Consider the following 23,458-nt stretch of genomic DNA (forward strand, 5'->3'; position numbering starts at 1 on the left):
TCACTATCGCCGAGCAGGTGTAAACCTTACTAATTTTACTTCAAGGACAGAAGCCTGTCTCTCGGCTCGATCCCTATCGCCGAGCAGGTGTAAACCTTACTAATTTTATTTCAAGGACAGAAGCCTGTCTCTCGACTCGATCACTATCGCCGAGCAGGTGTAAACCTTACTAATTTTACTTCAAGGACAGAAGCCTGTCTCTCGGCTCGATCCCTATCGCCGAGCAGGTGTAAACCTTACTAATTTTATTTCAAGGACAGAAGCCTGTCTCTCGACTCGATCACTATCGCCGAGCAGGTGTAAACCTTACTAATTTTACTTCAAGGACAGAAGCCTGTCTCTCGGCTCGATCCCTATCGCCGAGCAGGTGTAAACCTTACTAATTTTATTTCAAGGACAGAAGCCTGTCTCTCGACTCGATCACTATCGCCGAGCAGGTGTAAACCTTACTAATTTTACTTCAAGGACAGAAGCCTGTCTCTCGGCTCGATCCCTATCGCCGAGCAGGTGTAAACCTTACTAATTTTATTTCAAGGACAGAAGCCTGTCTCTCGACTCGATCACTATCGCCGAGCAGGTGTAAACCTTACTAATTTTACTTCAAGGACAGAAGCCTGTCTCTCGGCTCGATCCCTATCGCCGAGCAGGTGTAAACCTTACTAATTTTATTTCAAGGACAGAAGCCTGTCTCTCGACTCGATCACTATCGCCGAGCAGGTGTAAACCTTACTAATTTTACTTCAAGGACAGAAGCCTGTCTCTCGGCTCGATCCCTATCGCCGAGCAGGTGTAAACCTTACTAATTTTATTTCAAGGACAGAAGCCTGTCTCTCGACTCGATCACTATCGCCGAGCAGGTGTAAACCTTACTAATTTTACTTCAAGGACAGAAGCCTGTCTCTCGGCTCGATCCCTATCGCCGAGCAGGTGTAAACCTTACTAATTTTATTTCAAGGACAGAAGCCTGTCTCTCGACTCGATCACTATCGCCGAGCAGGTGTAAACCTTACTAATTTTACTTCAAGGACAGAAGCCTGTCTCTCGGCTCGATCCCTATCGCCGAGCAGGTGTAAACCTTACTAATTTTATTTCAAGGACAGAAGCCTGTCTCTCGACTCGATCACTATCGCCGAGCAGGTGTAAACCTTACTAATTTTACTTCAAGGACAGAAGCCTGTCTCTCGGCTCGATCCCTATCGCCGAGCAGGTGTAAACCTTACTAATTTTATTTCAAGGACAGAAGCCTGTCTCTCGACTCGATCACTATCGCCGAGCAGGTGTAAACCTTACTAATTTTACTTCAAGGACAGAAGCCTGTCTCTCGGCTCGATCCCTATCGCCGAGCAGGTGTAAACCTTACTAATTTTATTTCAAGGACAGAAGCCTGTCTCTCGACTCGATCACTATCGCCGAGCAGGTGTAAACCTTACTAATTTTACTTCAAGGACAGAAGCCTGTCTCTCGGCTCGATCCCTATCGCCGAGCAGGTGTAAACCTTACTAATTTTATTTCAAGGACAGAAGCCTGTCTCTCGACTCGATCACTATCGCCGAGCAGGTGTAAACCTTACTAATTTTACTTCAAGGACAGAAGCCTGTCTCTCGGCTCGATCCCTATCGCCGAGCAGGTGTAAACCTTACTAATTTTATTTCAAGGACAGAAGCCTGTCTCTCGACTCGATCACTATCGCCGAGCAGGTGTAAACCTTACTAATTTTACTTCAAGGACAGAAGCCTGTCTCTCGGCTCGATCCCTATCGCCGAGCAGGTGTAAACCTTACTAATTTTATTTCAAGGACAGAAGCCTGTCTCTCGACTCGATCACTATCGCCGAGCAGGTGTAAACCTTACTAATTTTACTTCAAGGACAGAAGCCTGTCTCTCGGCTCGATCCCTATCGCCGAGCAGGTGTAAACCTTACTAATTTTATTTCAAGGACAGAAGCCTGTCTCTCGACTCGATCACTATCGCCGAGCAGGTGTAAACCTTACTAATTTTACTTCAAGGACAGAAGCCTGTCTCTCGGCTCGATCCCTATCGCCGAGCAGGTGTAAACCTTACTAATTTTATTTCAAGGACAGAAGCCTGTCTCTCGACTCGATCACTATCGCCGAGCAGGTGTAAACCTTACTAATTTTACTTCAAGGACAGAAGCCTGTCTCTCGGCTCGATCCCTATCGCCGAGCAGGTGTAAACCTTACTAATTTTATTTTATGGACAGAAGCCTGTCTCTCGGCTAGGTCCCTGTCGCCGATCAGGTGTAAACCTTACAATTTTTATTTTAAGGAAAGAGGCTTGTCTCTCGGCTCGATCCCTATCGCCGAGCTGGTGTAAACCTTACTAATTTTATTTTATGGACAGAAGCCTGTCTCTCGGCTAGGTCCCTGTCGCCGATCAGGTGTAAACCTTACAATTTTTATTTTAAGGAAAGAGGCTTGTCTCTCGGCTCGATCCCTATCGCCGAGCTGGTGTAAACCTTACTAATTTTATTTTATGGACAGAAGCCTGTCTCTCGGCTAGGTCCCTGTCGCCGATCAGGTGTAAACCTTACAATTTTTATTTTAAGGAAAGAGGCCTGTCTCGCGGTCGACCCCTATCGCCGAGCAGGTAAACCTTACAAATTTTATATCTCGGCTAGTTCCCTATTTCTCAGCCTAACCAATATCACCGAGTATGTGTGGACCTAATTAATTTTATCCTAAAGGCAGGAGCATATTTCCCGGCTCGATCCATATCGCCGAGCAGGCATAAACTTTATCGTTTCTATTAAACCGGTAAACAGGCCGAGTCCCCGCCTTATGACGAAACAGGACTTGGCCCACCAACAAGCATCATGCAAACACGGAACGAAACCATAGATAAACGGCAAAAATCAATTGCAAACATTAAGGAAATAATTGTCTCGGCCACAAAACGAAGCGACCATTTGAGTTTTCAACACCAATAAAATTAAAACTGTTTAATCACCACAGCCCGGTGATATAAGCAAACTTGAACGGAAAAGTAAACAAGAAAAAGGAGAATCTCTTGATACGGAAAAAGCAAGGTTTGAAGATCACGACGTAGAGGTTGCAGGGCGTTCTCGGGCCTCGGGCTCGGATGGTGGCTGCCGGGCGGAGTCATGAGCCTGAATCTGGCCGAGATGATCTCCAAGGAAAGGATGGCTACCCACTTCTGGCTCCTCCATCCCCACATGGGAATCAATCTGTTCCACCAGTTCCCTTAGACTCGTCGTCTCTTCCTCGTCAGCACGTCCGGCGGCGGTTGTCGGCTCCTGCGGGGGGACTGGAAATGGAATTCGACCGGGGTTCCTCAAGGGTGAATCCTCGGGGACTCCCAAAGCCTGCAGGGCGGCCAGCCAACCCTCTTCAAAGCCCAGCCGCCGTGCCTCATTGATAACCGGCTCTGCTGAGTTCTCCGCGTCCGCGAACCCCTCATGGTACCATTTATTCTCGCTCTGCTCCAGAGCCGCCCTCAAATCGCCCAGCTCCTCGGACCGCTCGGTGAGCTTACTCTCAGCCTGTCCCAGTTTGAGCTCGGTCTCCCCCAGCTGAACCTCCAGTTCTTTAAATCTCTGCTCCAAGGACAGCCTCGCCTTTTCCGCAGCAGCAGCCTTCTTCTCGGACGTCGCGGCAGCCACCGTCTTCTCTTTCGCGGTCGACTCGGCCACCTCCTTCAGGGCCCTCTCCCGTCCAGCATCTTCCGTCAGGTCTGTGACGCGACGGTCAAGGACGTAGGCCAGCTGTGCGGCCTGGCAAGACACATGTACGGAAGTTAAAAAAAAAAAAAAAATATATATATATATATAATAAAAAAAAAAACAAGAAAAAAAGGAAAGGGGGAAGTCTCAATTTTACCGCGATAGTGTGCCACTGCAGCCGTCTCCCCATCGATTCGTCAGTGCCGTCCTCTAAGGCACTCATGTCCTCGGGCAGGAGGAGCCCCCGAGCCAAGGTTTGGGCAACATGACCGCCGGCCCCTTTCCCCCAGATATGTACACGGGCATCTGAGGGGAGAGGTTTGCCGTCCATCATGAAGGAGGGCTGCCACGCAGGCACGGCGCGGGAAGAAGACGCCACATTCAACCCCGTCTGGGTCGCAGGTTCGCGAATCACGATACCGCTGGAGGGGCGAGGGGGCGTTCTTGACCGCGCATGAGTTGGGTCGGCTGGCGTTTGATCGGTGGTGCGCGGCCTTTTCCTTTGCCGTGCGGGAGCTACCGGGGGAGGCGGGCTAGGCTGGGTACGGCCTTGATTGTGTTCCTGCTGCTGCTGATTCCCGGCAGACCGGGCTCCGGGGATGAAGCGGGAGATCGACATCGTCTTTCGAGTCACCATAGCTTCGCCCGGTGATTCACCAACTACTTCTGTATTTGCGGGTGAGGGTGCCTGGTCAACTTGGACCTCTTGCCGGGCGGGGGCTTCTTGCTGTATTTGCTCGTGTGCGCGTTCTCTTCTTGCCCGGGACACACGTTCGGCTGATTCGTCCCTCACAGGTGGAATCTCGTCAGAACAAATGTGCCGGGGACCGAGTTCGCGTGCCTCGCCTGCCGTGAACTTGGGGGGAAGGAAGTTCGCGTGCCGAACGTCTATGTAGGAGAGGAGGGGGCTATCAACTAGCAGAGACTGACTAAAATTCTGCCAGGTGGTGTACACGGGGTCGACTCCGAGTATGAGGTGAGAGGCCCGGAGCTGCCCGTCCGCGTGAACAAATATCTCGGATCTGAGTACAAAGTTCAGATCCCGTACGTGCACGACTCTTATGTCCGGCGCGAACACCCTACCGTCTGAAATAGCCAATAGAAACAAAAATCAGAATACGCAAAGTACACGCGCATGTGAATCCGAGCATAAACACAAACGAAAAGAAAGAAATACACATAAAAAGTAAAAGAATTAATGATCAGGACGAACCCACTTCTCGCCTAGTAAGCGGACAAGGAAAGTCGCCGACAAACCAATTGCCGCGCACCATAACGAACTCCCCGGCAGAGTTTTTATTTGAATCGGGCAGGCAGGATATCAGCCGTACCCTCATATCTCTTACTTTGAGGTAGTAATTCGTTTTCTTACTTCCGCATAAACTGTACATATGGTTTATGTCATGCTGGTTTAACTGTAAATTGAAGGTCCGGTTTAGTCTACTCACGCAACTCACTAGCCTGTAAAAATTGGGAGGGAGTTGGTCCGGGCACAAGCCGTAGTACCTAAGTGTGTCTATTATCAGGGGGTCTATGGGAAACCTAACCCCACCCTCCAAGATGGCCATTAATGGGAAGAAGGCAGTATTGTCTCCTCTATGGAGTGCCATCTCGCTCTCGTGACAGTACGCAACCTCCACATCGCTAGGGATGTTGAAGGCCTGCCTAAAGGTTGCTAAGGTCGCAGCCGTATCTAAAAGGTATGAATACCCCATCCTAGAACCCTAAAAATTTAAGAAAGTGGAGATATGGAGAAAAGGAGTGTAGAGAACTTACTGTGGGTTCTAAGGTATGTGAAATTTCTGGGCTGGAGAATGAAGACGCAGATGAATGCGCGGCAGAGAAGAAGTTGCAGAACTCAGAGTTTGTAAAGTGAAAGAATAGTGTTGAAGGCCCTTTTTATAGTGAACACAACGGGTGGGCAGCGGTTAATCAGCCATTATGGAAATTGATTAACCAGCCATGATGACTTCAACTCTCGATAAACAACTGCGCCTCCTCGGTTCGCGAAGCGTCAGACAGTAATGGGGGTTGTAACGCTTGGCCAGATCCAGCGCGCCTTTTCAGAGAGCATTAATGAAATCCTGCACCGCCCCTGACGTCACTCCACTGAACCCGTAACGTGCGCTCTTTGGAGTTCCTTGATTCACGCCGTGCACCGAGCATAAATCAAGGGGGGGCTAATGTGCGGCACCCGAAGTGTTGGGCCTACTCAACCCCAAGTCTCCGTCCCAAAACACGCGGTCTTTGGGCCCAATCCTCATTTCGCCCCAAGGCCCAACCCTTGCTATCACAGCTCGGGAGTGCCGAGCTTCATTAGTAAGTTATGATCGGCATAATTTTTACCGAGCACTTTTATTGAACGGCACTTCAACTTTGTTCGGCTCAAAGAGGGCCCTCCAAACGCCAGCACCTCGCTCTGACCTGATGTGGGCACCAAGTCCCAAAGCCACCCAGACCTAGACTCCCACTTACCACCCCCCTAATTGGACCTTCCGTAGCACTCAACGCGCCCTGACTCTGCCGAGCTGCCAACGAATGTGGGCACCAAGTCCCAAAGCCACCCATACCTAACCTCCCATTTAGAGAAAATCCTACTGGACCCTCTGTTGCACAAAGATGAGAAGCATTAATGACCCTCGCCTGAGCTGAGCACTATAAATAAGAGGGAAGGAGAAGAAAGAAGGGTTGGTCAGAAAAAGGGGAGAAAAAGAGAGTCCGGAGAGCAGTTGGGAGGAAAGATTGTGTCGCCAAGAAGGAGAAAGGTGATCTCAGTGAGTCCTTGGTTGTAGGATCACCCATAGTAGGAAATTCAGCCTTACAAACAAATTAGTTGTGAGCCCAAGTGGGGCTGAGCCCATTGGCCTCATTTGCGACCCGCACAAAAGTCATAGTTAATGGATTGAAAAATAGGCCAGATAAGGCAAAGGGGAAATGGGTAGATGAGCCGCCACACATGTTATGGACGTATTGCACCACACCTAGAAGGTCAACAGGGGAGACTCTATTCTCAATGACGTATGGTTCTGAGGTAGTCATCCCTCTTAAGACTAGGTTCTCGATGTTGAGAACAAGTCAATTCAATGTAGATGAAAACAACTGGCTACTCTCGGCAAGCCTAGACCTAGCTGAGGAAAGAAGAGAGGTGGCCATGGTCCAATTGGCCCATTATTAGCAAAAACTCATGCAGAGATATGACAAGGGTATCAAAGTAAGACCATTACTGCTCGGAGATCTGGTCTTGAGGAAAGTAATGGGTACTATCAAAAACCCAACCTAGGGAAAATTGGGTCCTAATTGGGAGGGACCTTATCATATCACTTTGGTGGTAGGAATAGGCGCTTAGTACTTGGAAGATTTAGATGAAAATGTTGTATCGCGTCCTTGGAATGTAAATAATTTTTGAAGATATTATTATTAATGAAAGGCCCTAAAGTCATTCTTTTTTCTTTCTTTAATTATTCATTTTTGTCCTTAGCTAGTGCCCATATAAATTAATACTTCTTAATTGGTTAAGTGTTAAATAGAACCTTAGCCATGTTCGAATCCTTAACTCTTTTTAATTTGGTCAAGTGTTAAACAGAATCTCGGCCATGTTTGAGTCCTTTGGTCACATGCCTTGGGTAAATTAATGCTTCTTTATTGGCAAAGTGTTAAACAAAACCTTAGCCATGTTCAACTCCTCAGATCACATGCTTTGGGTAAATTAACTCTTTTTTATTTGGTTAAGCATTAAGCAGAACCTCGGCCATATTTGACTTCTCAGATCACATGCCGTGGGTGAATTAATGCTTTTATATTGGTTAAGTGTGAGATATAACTTTAACCACGTTAGGCTTTTCGGACCACATACCTTAGTTAAAATAACTCTTTTTGAAATAAATAAGCGTTAACCCTTTATGATCTAATTAGTTGCTTGGTGTGTCCTTAGCCATTGCATACATGAAGAATCGCCCCATGGATTAGGAAGAATGGATGGGTTAACCCTTGTAGCACAAATGAGATATAACATCTTTGAAAAATGTATATGTAAAAATACATGTATGTGTGCACAATCAGTTAAAGGGAATAAGGCAGGGAATAGATAGAAGAAAACTATGTACACAGGTCTACTAAAGTTAAACATTCCTTCTATATATATTTAAAGCAAAATATAAAAATTACAAGGTACAATTTGTAAAAGAAAAAGGAGAAGAAGGGAAACTTAGACTCCTCTTAGTTAGAAAGGGGAATTAAAGGAAGGTGGAAGGAAGAGAGTGTTCTCTCTATGAAGTAACCTTGGGGTTAGCATCACCCTTTCTTTTCTCACCCCCTTTAGCGGTTTGGGAGACTGGAGCAGCAGGTTTATCTGTGGTTTGGGAGGCTAGTGCAGAAGACTTATCAATTGGCTGGGTGGCATTATTAGTGGGCTTCCTAGCAGGTTGAAGGATTGAAGTAGCAACACTCGTCTCTCTAGTGGTAGCAGGAGCAACCTCCCTTGTATTTAAAGGGTAAAAAACCCTCTTAGGTTCCTCAACTTGGAGGTAGAATTCACCCCAACAGCATTTAAGGCCTCCTTCTAAACTTGGAGACAATACTCGCGGTAGACCTTGGTGACTTAGGACCTCAAAATCTCTTCAGTCTCATTATGACCCACGTCATACTCGGCCTGCTCGGCTTTAGTGATGGCCTCGGTCTTGCCTTACAGCTTCTTTTGCTGAACTTCGATTTTCTCGCACGTAATGGCCAGCTGCTCCTTGGTCTTTCGAAGATTAAGGTTTTGCTCTTCGACCTTAGCCAAGGCCGCATCGACACTATTCTTCTCCCACTCGGCTTTAGTTAGCTTTAAAGGTAAGGTCCTTGCATTTCTTCTCGGCGATTGCCAGGGTCTTCACAGTAGAGTCCTAGTGTGCCTCCTCATCCTTCAACTTAGAATGAGCATGATCACCCATTCCTCAGCAATATGAGCTGCCTGGACTGCTTGGGCAAGTAGAAGAAAATGAAGAATAAAGTTAGTTAAAAAAAAAGGGTTTTTGGAAGTTTAAAGGGGAACAGGACATTGAACACCTACCATTGCAAGATCCCTTTTTAAGGTCAAGAAGATCTCATTTTTCTTCAAACCCCTCTAGTTGGCCATGTCTTAGGGGGGGGGGGGAGTAGAACTTGTTCCAGGGAATTGGCCACAGAGCCAGCTTTTTCCTACTGGAAATCCTTGATGAAGGAATCAGTAGGCAGTGGGACTCCATCCGATTCCAATGGTGGGTTTCAAGTAGGAACCTTAGGGTGGCAGTTTGGTGCGACCTCAAAGCTAGAACCCTCAGCAGAGCTCCTTATTTGCTGCCCTTCGGAAACCTTAGAGCCCTTAAGAGGTTCTTGGTCCTTGGAAGGTTGAACCTTGCCTTCCTTGAATGTCTCCTTTCGAGCCTTCTTATCCCTCATCCTTTTCTTTTCTAAAGGCTTAGTAAGGGAAGCTTATGACGGAAGAGAAGTGGGGCGATGAGGGTTAACTGCCATCTCGGTTGTAGTACCCCTTGCGTGGGACTCCAGCAGGGCCAGCAGGTTTGGGGTCATTCTTTGCAGTACCATAGCTTTAGGGATGTCAGTAGTTTCCTAATCCGTACTTATTTGAATAGTGGATTGACGCCTTGAGCTAGCACCCGAGGATTCAGCAAACTCGGGGCGATCAAATATGCTGAAGTCCTCTTCTAAGTTGGAAAATTCCTTTTGCTTTTCATCTGGCAGAATAACCTCCAACTCGGCTTGTAGGATTTTAGCTATTTGTTGATTAGTTAGAGCAATGTTATGAGTTCCTTTTTTTTTGGGGGGCGAGGGGGGGGGGGGACCAATGAGAAATCCGAGAATGGCAATGTCAATTTAAACCCGCTGAACATCCTTAGCTTTAATCACGTACTTAGGAGATTAGAAGCTAGAGGAGATAGGAGTATTCTTGAGGATAACGTGGGCAACCCGTAATTGATCGTCCTTGTGAAGGAAGATTTTAGACTGTAAGATCCTATTGAGATCCTCACGATTCACCAAGTTGAAGTTGGGAGCAGTGAATAGTTTGTTTGCAATACAAAAAAGAAAATGAATGAGAAGCCCGAAGACATCCAAGTAAAAAAAGAAAAAAAGAAAGAAAGAAAGAGCAAGAAATGGATGAAATGGTACACTAGAGCCTAAAGGGTAAGTTAAATGGCTCGTGCCTATAAAGTATCCCACCTGGTTCCCTGTCTCATGTAGGACAATGTAAGCCATCGTGCCATTCACCCGAGACAATAAAAAAGTCTTTGTCCATGCCTTTGTTGGATTCAGGAAGGCAGAAAATCAGCTTGACTAAGGGAACCCTAGTTTTAAAATAATACCCTGTGTCCTTGTTGTTTTGGCAATTATACACCCAGTTGACATCGTGATGGGTTAGATTAACTCCCATCTTATGATTTAACATATCTACACTACCTAGTATCCTAAATAAATTGGGTGAACACTAGGTCGGGTAGAGCCTTAAAAAATTAAAAAATCCCTCGTCACTTTACCCTTAGGCATTTGCATCCCACCTTATATAATGGTAATCATGGGTATACCTATAACACCTTGTAGGCTTTTAGTATGCCACTCCCCTACTTGGCAGTGTTCTATCTCTACCCCATCAAGAATGTTATATTTGGCTTTAAAGGCTTGCCTCTTCTCAGGCGTATTGACAAAGCTAGCAAATCTACCCACCTCTCTGAGGAAGATAAAAGAAAAGAAAAGAAAGGACTCTAAGAGCTGTGTGAAAGCCGAAAGACACTTACAAAATTGGAGATTGGGGCACCTCGGACTGCTTCTTGGAAGGTCTAAAGGAGATTGATAAAAGGAGGAAATGGGCCCCCCCCCCCCCCACCCCACCCTCCTTATATAGGAAGAAAGATGAGCAGGAAAATTCCCGCTTGAAACCCCATGAGAAATCATAGCCATTAGATCTTCATCGCGCCCTAGAACGTAAGGGACACAACATTGTACTAGGCATTAAATGGAGTGTTGCGAATGCCAAAGCGTCAGGAACATGTGCAAAGCAAATGAAGAGACACAACCACATGGGAACACTCCCAAAACATGCGAAACCTCCAAGGTTTTATCAAAACCCCATTCCCCGTGGAAAGGGAAGAAATGGAGTTTTGAGAGGCTATTGTGGGAGCAAGTGATCCGAGGACATTCTAAGGTCCACGGGCCCTACTAGACGATGATCAAAAGCCTATTCATGTGTCAAACCAAGTCTAACACGTAGGCTAAGACCGAGGAGGAAAGATGTCAAGACCTCTTAGATATGGACTAATCTTAGGAGAAAAGGTCTGAGGAAAGGAGGCTAGCAAGCTCGTTAGAGGAGCTCGAGGAGCAAATGCACCTCGAGAGTACCTTATTTAGCTCCCTGCACCAGAAAGTAAAGCACTATGGAAGACACCAGAGTTGTGCAAGTAAGGGAAAAGGGAAATATCTAGAAAGGTAGCCATCACCTCCATATTCAATGCTCTGCACCAACTAAGTTGGCTGCATTTATGAGGAAAAGACACCTGAACCGTGACTCCATAGCTCACAACTCTCTTTATCACCTCTAGAAAGGTCCTAATGGGACGAGCATCCAAGTTATTCCCCAAAGATGTACATGTGGAGGGCTGAGATGCAATAGAAAAGACTATATAAGGAAAGGAACTCCTCTAGAAAAGGGGATGGGCATTTTACGAACTTAGGGAGAGAGAACTAAAGATCCTACAGTAAAGAAATCAGCTTTGACTGTTAATGAACAATTCATCATCGAACCTGACCGAGGAAGAATTTACACTGAATTGTGCTTCATTCATTCATATTAACAGTTTTTGTCCTTTTAGCCTTAAGCTTGTAATTTACTTAGCATTGCAATTGACTTGGAAAGCCCACTCTCTTACAAATTTATTGTATTGGGCTAGAACTACTGGAAGCCACCATTCTAAGTGGGCTTGGGCCATTCTTTGAGTCCTTACAATGTGTATATAACTTTGAAGGTATATTGTTATACTCTTAAAATTTTTAGATTGATTTATTTTAATGACTCAAATTAGATGTCTAAAATTTATGTATTTAAATTAATCTCTTGCTTTGATTTTTAATAATTATGAAATGATAATTTTTGTTTCTTTATTTTAATGCAATGAAATATATATACTTAAAGTACTAAAACTATGGAGTATGATAAGGATATGAAATATATATTTGTTGTTTACATTTACATACATTAAATTTTGTATGACAATTATAGTTTCTTACAAATATTTCTTTATATATATATTTTTTTTAAAAGAGTTTCAAACTATGGCTTTCGCTCTTGATAATAGCTCTTTATCATTAGACTAAGACACCGATCAGTTTTTGGTGTAGGCAGGAATTGAACTATAGATCTCTTATACAACTATTAAAGATTTTACTAATTGAATTAATTAAAACTCACAAATATTTCTTTATATTGTTATTAATAATGATTAATAGTTTTTTTTTTTTTTAATATTGTCTTTTAATCTTGCATCTCTGGACTGAAATCTAGGTTATGTCACTATATATGTATATACTATATACTAGATAGGAAGAAGCATACATTTATAGGCACACACGATGAGAGATGTACAAAATACAGAAGTGCCGCACAAATAATATGAACGGCCTAGACCCTTGGGCGTTCAATTAATAATTAAACTAATTAATATTCTAACAATTAAAATTTTATTAATTATTTGGAGGACAAAATTAAGCGCCAAGTGGAGATGGACAAAAGCTTGGCAGGTGAGCTGCGAATGTCATCATTTATTGGAATAATATTGAGTTCAGCTGTACTAGGCTACTAGCTAATAATTTATCTTTTTGTTTTTTGTTTTTGTTCTTTACTTCTTTTTAACAAGGTACATTTTTCTTTTAACAGGAAAATTTTCATTTAAATAGAAAAGAAAATGCATGCGACTTTCTATTGGGCTCATGGATCACTAACATACTCGCATTAAGAAAATGTAGCATTCTTTTGAACATCATATTTACTTTCCAAAAAATTAAAATAATGTCCCAGATACATCAATGCTTCTTCTACAATTTTATACAAGAGAAGAAGGTTTTGAATCAATGGCATATGACTGTTTGCTAGAAAAACCAAAAGGAAAATGAAAAATAAATAAGGGAGTAACGAAAGGTGGGTAGGAAGGCTTGGCCTCCTACAGAATACAATATATACCTACTGATGCAAAAGCTCAAGGGCTTTTAACAAAGTGGTCCTAAACCTATTCACATCAAGCTTTACATTTTGTTTGTCCAAGTACACTGACTTAAATGCTATCCATCCTTGTTTCTGGATTGAATAAGGGTCCTTAAAAACCACATGGTCAGGAGGGTATTGTTGTACCAAAGTGCTCTCTTTTGTGCTTATCTTGTATTCCAAGTACTTTACATTCATATCCTTTGTGGGCTCTCCATAGTAAGTTTTTGCCAGCCATTCAAAGCCCCCAAAGGGTACAACTTGGATTAATATTGCATTCTTGGGAAGGAAAACAACGTTGGCCAAACCAGCTCCATGAACCCCCATTAACACATCACAAGAATTCACAAGTTCTGCAAATTTTGAAACGTTCATGGTAGGCTCTGCAACAATTACCTTGTAGCCCAACCTACTTGCCATTTTAGTTATTTCCCCTATGTTTGTAAAAGACCGTGTTCTCTTTCTTGAAATGATCAGAAGCTGTGGCTTTTTACGTTGACCATCTCTGAGTTTGATTGCATTGGCATTCTTTAGAGAATAGCAACTTCTTAAGAACTCTTTGAAGTCACTCATAGAGTATGAGTTTTTTGAAGGATCAATACTCAGCTGAGCTTTGACATCTCGCTTTAGACCAACAACCGCACTTGGGAAGCAATGGACCTCTTCTTCTCTGTCAATGTCTATCAACTCATATCTGGACAAGTTCTTTAGGATTGCTTTGAACTTTGCAATCCACCATGGTCGTTTGTCTGTAATGAGAAATTGTACTTCTCCATTATATTGTCGAGAAGTTAAATATAATGGAATAACCACGTCCGAAAAATCGTGGAAATGATTTCCTGTATATCCCCCTTGAGAAAAAAGGATGGCTGGAACAGTGTGATTTTTGTTGCATGGAGGGATTTCATTGCGACCAGATAATTTTACTGACCATTCCTTAACTTGAATCATTGCTGCTCGGTCACCTTTTCTAGCATAAGGTCTTATACTCCATGAGTTATTGTTCCTTGCCAAGATGCTCATTTCAGATGAAACAAGGAAAACTGATGAGGAATTCCCTTGAATCCTAACATCCCCGTTGATATTGCAAATATCACCTCTTCGTTCGGTAGCATCGCACAAAGGCTCCATTTTCTTTATAACAGGCTCCGTTTTGTTTGTCACAGGCTCCATCTTGTCCGTCACGATTTTGGCAGCTGAAAAATTGACATGTCAGAATAACGAGTAAATGATTAAATTCATTATTTCTACCCATTTAAGCTTTCGAGAAAATTGAGCTAGAGTATTGCCATTAAATGATTAAATTTACTAATTTTTTGATAACTCAAGCTTTTGCTTATCAAGATTGATCAAAGCTAACCTTTAACTGTTTCCTGAGAGCTGCTTGTATTTGTTTCTGATAAGTGAGTCAGTGGCGCCAACGGTGTCGAGTAGCTGCCGCTTTTATCTCTGACCATCAGCATTTTGAAACCAGCAGCCATAGACTGCTTCAAGTTCACTGTAAAGCAATACCAGATAAGAGAGAGACATAATATATAAAATATTGACTCCTCAAAACACAGCACTAATATAGCATGAAAGCTACAGTTTAATACGTAACTTAACATAGATTTAAAATCTTCAAAATAATTTTTGTTGTGAAAATTAGATTGGTTAACGTAAGAATAAAGGACATACAAGCTGGTAGAGGACCCAAATAAGGCTTAAACACAGTGCAAAAGCTCAATGCAATAAGCAAGCAACCAAAAAATGCTCCATATCCCAATTTTTTCTTCTCGTGCTTACTAAAGCTTCTAGCAAGTAGATCATCGTACATCATTTTGGTCTAAGCACAAGACACGCTTGGTCTGAATCTAAAAGCCCATTCTACAAGTGAAGGCTTTATCTTTGAAGTAAATGAGCATCTAAAGAATCAGGCTGTATCCTTTTAAAAACTCCAAGTGAACAAACAAAGAAAGTTCAAGTGGACGGCAGAGAAAGATTTGAATTACATTTTGGTTGACAATTGGAGTGGAGGTTGAGAAGCGTTAATATTTTCTATGAATTGTTGCCCCCCCACGAAGTTGGTAGCTCTTGTCTTGGCAAATTTTAAAAAACACCAAATAAAATTATCGGACGAAAGCGACTGCGGTTGACTGTTGAAACAAACACATCTAAATTTCATGATTTGTTTGGTGATATTTCGTGCATGATGAGAGTGAACAGCAGCTTTGGATTCCAGCTCGAAAGGTATGCACCAACTAAACTTAGAAGAATATGGATGTCATAGTTATTAATTGGAATAAAGTTATAGTGGGTTTTAATTAATTCAACTGATAAAATTTCTTATTATTGAATAAGAGAAATGGAACTGCTATAGGTTAAAACTTTATTATTTTTATTAAAAAAAAATTGTAACAATGATGCATATAATTATGATTCTCAAAAAAAAAAAAAATGATGCATATAATTATAATAATTATGCATATAATTATAATGTCTCGAACTACAAAAAGGAACTATGCCATTAGCACCTTATCAATCCACCGTTATTTACCCTGTATAGTTGCCAACTATTAGTTACTAGTAATTAGCATGTAATAGTCTGTAACTTCAATAAATGTTTGACATAAATGGATATTGTCAAGGGAAAGGATATCCTTTCATTGAACTCTTTATTTCCTTTGTATTTTTAGTTGAATATGCGACATATGATGTTTATTTAATTTTTAATTATGATGTGTCTTACATCTAAATAAAAATTAGAGGAAAATTGAGAATTTAATGAGAGATGATCTTATCCCGATTAATAAAATGAAATTTAGCTAAAATTTTTGAACATTGTTCATGTAAAATTACAAGTCAAGTAATTAAATTTAACAAGGTCATCTCAGCTTTCCTTATGAGCGTTCGAAGGAACTAAACTAAGGATCAAAATTAGAGCAAGCACACAACATGTTTAGCAATATGCCAATATTTTACTGGTTAAAGAGTTTAGCCACGTTTGGAGGCACTTCAAATATTGCTGCATATATTGTGTCGGTCGTAAACTGGGTCTAAATATGCCATAGTTGTAATTGTGAAAAACGTTGAGACATCCAAACAAGTTGTATGGTAGAGTAGAGAAGGACATTCTAACAATCTTTTGTCTCTGTGTTGGTGGGATGCATGATAATGCAGGATTTTTTTTTTTATATATATGTTCTCTTCTCCGGAAGACGTGTGCGCCATTAAATAATAAATAATACCTTATTTAAAGTGTTGAAAGGTGAGAGTTGTTAATGGATAATTGTCACGCCAATTATATATAAATAAACTACACCATCTCCCAAATTCCCTATACGAGACATCAAACATATAGTTTATAATTCTTTCATATATATATATATTGGATTCTAGAACAAATATTCTTTTACACTCAAGAGTCCATTATTTCATATACATATGTATATATAGTTGATGTATGGATATTCATATTTTAACACATTAAAGTAGATATTAAAAAAGAAATGTGAAAAAGTGATAACTTTTTTGATAGAGTTTCAATCTAACTATACAACATTTGCTTTTAATGATTGTGCTCATTATTATCCAACTAAAACATTAATAAATTTTTGGTATAGATGGAGATTGAAAAAATGAAATTGAGAGGCTTGGGATGTTTTTATAATTTATGGAAAAGTTCATTTAAAACTCTCTAGTATGCATATTTTTATAACTTATGGAAACCTAACCATAAATTTATTGACTTTATTATGTGAAGATCATAGACTCTGAAGGGATGTATCTCTATAAGAGGCAAAGCTTGGGTCCAGATCAATGTGCACTGGACCCAAAGCCTTTTGCCCCAATAACACGCTAAGTCAATGTTAGGTAGCAAATGCAGAAACATAGGACAATTAGGGTGATCATTAACCCATTTCCTTCAAGCTTACCTAAACCCCCCCGTAGCACATGCACTTGCGTGATGATTTATTTCTCTTGGAGCTCCTGTCCCACCGAAAGGGGAAAAATATCATTTTAAATTGATTTTCTTTTATATATTTATTTCTTTTATATTGTTAGTCTCATATTAAGATTCTCAAGAGTCAAAGAGTTTTTAGGTAACTCCATGATAGAATTATTAAAATTATATCCATTCATTTGAAATGATTGGATTAAATATAAACACATCATCAATATTTTTTTTTTAAAAAATGTTTGACTATTATATATACATGAGAAAGATTATCATAGTTTTGGTCTCTATACAAATTATTAAAATCCCAAATCTTGATACCTAATCCTATTTTTTAGAAGGATCTTGAAACCAAATTGGTCTAGAAAAATCATTCAAATTTGTCGGTAGCTTTCTTTATTAAATTTTAAAAGGTGTTACGTCCACAATATTTTTACAACAAATCATATGTGACAAGTTGTTATTAGTTCTAATTTGAATCCACAATTTATTATTATTATTTTTTTTTGCCTACTCATAACAGCCAATAACAGCCTACCACTTAAAATTTTTTGTGAAAGGGTTGTGCAAATATTGTGAGCATAGTATTTCTCTTAAATTTTAGTTATTTAAAATTACAAAAATAAAAGCACAATAAGATTTTTATCTAACGAAATTTTGATAAGTAAATAAGATCATACAATAATATATAAAAAGGTGTTTGATTAAATAGAATGATATGTAACATTATGTACTCTACTTAATCAAGATTAATTTAAAACCAAATGGATTGAAATATAGAACCACTCCATTTTGCACGTGGCCTTCTATTTCCTAACATTTTCTTCTTCTTCTTTTTTCTATTACAAAACATAAACACCAATTAACAATTATAATTCTATTATCATTTGAGTTATTTTTCAAATCTCAATTAAGTGAAATCTCATATTGAGATTTGAAAAATCACTCAAATGAGACTCAAGTTCTATTGACATGTGAAATCATATGAGAGATCACTGATTTCATATGGTGGCACAATAGCTTCCACTGATTTTCCTAGAACTTGAATTTTAGGAATCCTAGGGACTGTTTTTTTAGTAACGAGTGAAGCTATGAACTCCCATGTTGTCAAAAAGATGATATACTTCAGATTTTGTTTTTGCTTAGGTAAAGAAAGAGGTTGTTTTAGTCATGACCAAGGAAAAACATTGACTAAATCTGATTAGCCGCACATTCCCAATTAATTATGTCCCTATGGAAGCTTTTTATTGTGGCAGAATTCATCAAATATCAGCCAATAAATCGTATTGCTTTTTTGGGTTTAATGGGGTTTAATTGTTACTTCAACAAGGCAGAGCAGGATGCTTTTTTGGGGTTTGTGCTGTGCTGGTTTTTTTTTTTTTGGATGTTTTTTTATATGATTCTAATGAGTTATTTGTATTATTTTAATCAAATAGCTAAAAGTATAGTTTTATTGCTGTTGGGTGTGAAGAAGTAAAATAAATAAAGTAATTTTTGTGGGTACTTAATAATTATATTTTTTGCTTTATTACTGTGAATGCTCTTAAAAGTTTAAATTCATTCTTCCATTATAACTTTAAAATTATAAAAAAATAATGAAACAATTTGATGACATCTTGATCCGGTGGATATCAATCAAAGAAATCATGACACATATACAGTCGCGCTAACTAACTTGTTGACATTAGACTGCCAGATAAACTCCCAAGGACTCTGGAACAATAGATTGGGCTGGTTTCTGTATTTTTGGTGAAATAGATTGGGCTAGTTTCAAAGTCCAGAAAATCCACTTAAAAATGGAGCAGCAGGTGCTGAATGTGAACGACCAAACCCAAATTAAAGGAGCCCAACAAAATGACTCAAAAAGCATTCATAGTGGAGCTAAATTTTTAGTTTTTTAGCACTACAAAAAGTTATTTTTATCTATTTTACATTTTCACATCCAACAGTAGTGATTTTATTTTATCTTTTAACATAATAAAATAATATAAACACTACAATAAAATAATATTTCATTCAACCATCAAAACACAACCACAACCAAAAATAGTGTGAACGCATGGTAGACATCGGAAGAGACATGGAGAGGTAGTGAGCAAAGAGACAAAAGTAGTGTGAACACAAATTTTTTATTTTATTTTATTTTATTTTTATTTTATAACCTTTTAGCTCCCGTGCATAGCCAAAAGTAGTTGTGCACGGTAGCTGTGAAGCCAAAAAATATAGCTTTGGCTCCACTATTGCAAGGTACATTTTGATATTTAGTGGTGCTAAAAATATTTATATAACTATTTAGCACTACTATTACTAGTACTCTAGTAGAGCAACTAAGACCATACTGGTCAAACAATACCCATGCAAGCAAGCACACCATGCATGTTAAAAGAGCATCATGAATGAGTACCCTTATAATATCACAGAATTAAGAGTGTCCTCTCTTATTGAAGTGAAGCCATTAGTCTAAATTTCTTTCCCTTTGACCCCTATATGAAAGGAGAAGGAAATTCATGAAGAAAGGAGAGTGTGATATCTCGTATTGTGTAGATTTGTTGTACAAATGTGAGTTGTACAGACATATACTAAGTCCCATATTAAGTGTTTTTTTATTATTATTATTATTATTTTTAATGTACATCTTGATTATGTAGATACTTACAAGGAGTTCTAATGTTAACTTGACTGGTATTTTTGAAGTATAATGCAAGTATGGTTAACGCTTGACTTGGGTTATGACAAATGTTATCAAAGCCAAACTTAATATTCTGTAAGCTTATAAGTTCAATCTCATGAACTCTTGGAATAAGAGTGTACATTTTTTGTGAAAAAAATTTGGTGTTAATATTATTTTATTTTAGGTTGTATCTTGTTATAACACATAGAATGTTAGTTGTATTATTGTAAACACTCATTTTGTAACTGTGAAAATTTCAAATTTTTAACACAATTGGACCAATGGCAAAATAGTTGCTTCACATAAATGTGAAAGTTCCATAATTAACCTAGGGTTGAATTAATTCTAAATTATAATAGGCCATTATAGAACTTAAAAGCTTAATGGTGTGGGTTTTAATTAGTTCAACTGGTAAAGTTTTTGATGGTTAAATAGAGATTTGAGATTCTATCCCCGCTTACACCAAAAACCGACTAGTGTCTTGGTCTGATGATACATGGCAATTATCAGGAGTGGACGTCATAGTTTGAAACTCTACCTCTCAAAAAAGCTTAATGGTCTCTTTGTAAGTTAAGATCAAGGTTTCTGATTAAATTGTACAAGAAAAAAAATTTTCAATGGTTTAAGAATGATTTAGAAATGAGCATGTATGCATGGGATTAAGGACGGTTATTTTTATTGGACAGTAAAAAGACGAACAAAAATCAACAAAAATCTTGATTCATATGGTATAAATGGCAAACAATTATGAGATAAATCTTATAGGGTATTTTATATGTGTGTGTGTATATATATATATATATAAATGGCAAATTACCTTTATATGTATATAAAGGTAAATTACAATTTACTCACTTGTGATTTGGCTAAAATTTAATTGAAACTTGAAACTTTACCAACCTGAGATTTAATTGAAATTTAAGTTAATTACCTATGGTTTGAAATTCTATGATACAAGTGTTTCACTGAATTCTTTTTGATCTTATATTTTTATATATTTTTGTGTTTTTGGAGGAGAGAGACATAAAAGTGAAGCAAAATTACATATTTAGCCATGTTTTTAATAAAGTTGGGTTACGAAACTCTAACTGAGCTAACCTCAGATGGGTAAAATGCAAAATGTCAAATTTCAAACCACAAGTGGAAGATTTGAAAAACAGAAGCATCATTACTAGCATTGCCTATCCTTGATAAAGTATTTGCACAACAATTGGTTTCCAGATATGTTGTCTCAATATGCAAGTTGGGGAAAGTCTCTAAAAGATCTCTCTAATCTACGAGTAAAGGCTCTAATAAAAAATTGATAATAGAATTTTATGCAAAATGAATAGTATCAATATAAATTTACTCGGTTACTGTGTTAAATCATGTATTACATAACTTTGGATAACCTGACGTGGATGAATTTTGAACTTAATTGACTAAAATGTGATACATTTTTTATTATATAAACATTAATGCAAATACTTAAAAAGAAGAGGTGAAAACGCTACAAGGAGTGTGGACTAATGAATGCTTCCTGGGCCTGCCATTGATGGTCATGGCCGATTAATTTATTTTCTTTTTTATATATATATAATATTTTTATTGCTGCAGGGAAATTTCTTTTTCTTTATTTTTTTTTTATTCTTTGATAGTTATAATAATAGGTGAAGGAGGATTTAAATCCTGGAATAAAAGAAAGCAAATTATGCTATGCTATTGAATTGTAAATTTTTTTGGCAAAAATAATTTATTTTTAATATGTTTACATGAGATATCTCCTCAGAAAAAAAGATTACAAGTGGACTATCAGTACCGAATTATCCAAAAATTAAAAAATAAAAATAAAAATAAAACAAAAAACTGGACTATGATTACAAGTGGACTATCAGTAAAATTGACTGCTAGTAAAAAATCTAAGCTAAGGTAAGAAAACATTTGGGCCGAGAGATGAAACATTTGTATATCTCAAATTCAGCCGACAATGATATTGGGTTTGACTAGGGCCTTAAAGACTCATGATTTAATGCTATAATTTTATTTATTTTATTTTATTTTTTAAAATTTTTTTACAAGATATAAATTATTATCTATTCTAATTTAAGTATACTTATATGTGAAATTTCCTTCTAAAGACTTGAACCTTGGCACTAAGTATGTGTTTGGATTGTGTTTTTGGTGCTGCGTTTGTGTGTTTGTGAAAAAAAAAAAAAAAAAAAAAAAAAATTTTTTATTATTATTATTTATTTTTATTTTATTGAGAAGCGCATTTCACGTGGGATTTTGTTTGTCAGTGGGCCTTGTGCACTGTGCACGGAACTCACTACCTCTTTGACCAGCAAAATTTTCATTAGAATGTGTTTGTTAATGGGTTCCATGCATTGTTCACAGGACCCACAAACCTCTTTTTTCAACAAAATTTTCATTAAAAATAGGTCCCACAATACTATTCATATATTTAAAAATTATTTTGCTATAGTTTTTTCAATTTTCAGTTTTCAGTTTTTAACAAAATAAACGATATCCAAACAGACTCTAAGTGTATACAAGTTTTTTCCCACACTTGTGATGTGGTAGAATGTGAGTAGTGAAGAAAAAAAATTATGGGTTCATATGTAAGTAATAAATAGTCACTCACACTCAAAGTATGCCATGTCAGAGTTGTAATAAAAAGTTATGGAATAGTTTGTGATATTAGAACCACTCTAACATGTTCATAATAATTTCACACAAAATCCTAAATGTTAAGTTATTATTGGTTTTCTATTGGAGACTGCCATTGAAATTATTTTTTTGTTCACAAGTGACAATCAATAACAACTTTTTACATAGGATTTGGGTGAAAATGTTGGAAGTAGCATTTCTCATTTGCCATATAGCTTTGTTTGTTCATATTAGCGCATCCACATTGGTGGAGGAAAAAATTTAACTATTTAACACCTACAAATTCACTTTATCTACTTTAATTTACCATTTCACAACTCACTCCACATCAATAGTCTTATTTTCCCAACAAAGTTAAACACTATTCACTTATTTATTATTTTTCTCTCTCTTAATTTTCTATTTCTCTCTTCTTCTTTGTCTCTTCTCCCTCTCTTCAAGCCACCAAACCCACTACCACAAATCAATTACCACCACCATCATAGCCACTATCACGACACTACCAAACCACAACCACCATCATGGCAGCCTTAAGCTCAACCAAAAAATTAGAAACCAACAAAGAAAAAAGGAAAAGAAAAGAAAAACTAGCAAAAAATGAAGACCCACGAATAGGAACAATGGTCCAATCAACATCCCAAAATCCACCACCACCAACACCCACAAACCCATACCCACTGCCACCCACATCCACCACTATCGTGGCCACACTGACCCACGAATCCCACCACTACTGCACCACCCACACCACTACTAGCTACCCACATCAACAGAAATTAGGTCAAACTCATAAATCCATATCAACATAAATCAGATCAAACCAAACCCATAAACATAAATCAAACCATAAACCCATAAAACGAACACAAACCCACCAAACCTGAATTTGAAAATATAGCTATCCATGGCCACATGAGTGACTAGTTGGAGGAGAGATCAACCAGTTTGGCCATGGTGGCCTTTAAGAGAAGAGACAGAGAGAGGAGGAGGAGGAGATCGGGGAGATCTGAGTGAAGAGACGAAGAGTGGAGAAGTGAAGAGTGAGAGGAGAGGAGCAACAGGCAAAAATGGGAAAGGAGGAGAAAGAAAAAAGAAAAGAAAAGAAAAATATTCTAACCAGTGTGAACGCAACATAAAATAATATATATATATATATATATATATATATTTTTTTTTTTTTTACATTTGAGGTATACAAAATTGGGGCTGCATTGGTGGAGATAAAGCATAAATTTCAACTTCACAACTACAGTGCACAACCAAAGATGGCTATGCATTG

General features: G+C 38.8%; 1 protein-coding gene across 1 annotated transcript; it reads right to left on the bottom strand.

The window, feature by feature from the left end:
* Positions 1–12,676: 12,676 nt before the first annotated feature.
* LOC112002346 (beta-1,2-xylosyltransferase XYXT1) lies at positions 12,677–15,012 on the bottom strand. The gene is made up of 3 exons (XM_024034499.2): positions 14,603–15,012; positions 14,286–14,423; positions 12,677–14,121 (listed from the first exon to the last, which is right to left on the bottom strand). The coding sequence occupies exons 1-3, from the start codon at positions 14,742–14,744 to the stop codon at positions 12,905–12,907; spliced, it is 1,497 nt and encodes a 498-aa protein (XP_023890267.1). The 5' UTR covers positions 14,745–15,012; the 3' UTR covers positions 12,677–12,904.
* Positions 15,013–23,458: the final 8,446 nt, after the last annotated feature.

The sequence above is a fragment of the Quercus suber genome, unplaced genomic scaffold (genome assembly GCF_002906115.3).
Source record: "Quercus suber isolate HL8 unplaced genomic scaffold, Cork oak 2.0 scaffold_731, whole genome shotgun sequence".
Classification (NCBI taxonomy): domain Eukaryota; kingdom Viridiplantae; phylum Streptophyta; class Magnoliopsida; order Fagales; family Fagaceae; genus Quercus; species Quercus suber.

What these genes read in the sequence shown, in the direction of transcription:
- LOC112002346 (XM_024034499.2), bottom strand. Translation starts at nt 14,744, where the DNA reads ATGATGTACGATGATCTACTTGCTAGAAGCTTTAGTAAGCACGAGAAG. An exon ending in TTTGGGTCCTCTACCAGCTT is followed by an intron (nt 14,424 to 14,602) that starts GTATGTCCTTTA and finishes ATTGCTTTACAG; the next exon opens with TGAACTTGAAGCAGTCTATG. An exon ending in CTCTCAGGAAACAGTTAAAG is followed by an intron (nt 14,122 to 14,285) that starts GTTAGCTTTGAT and finishes TCAATTTTTCAG; the next exon opens with CTGCCAAAATCGTGACGGAC.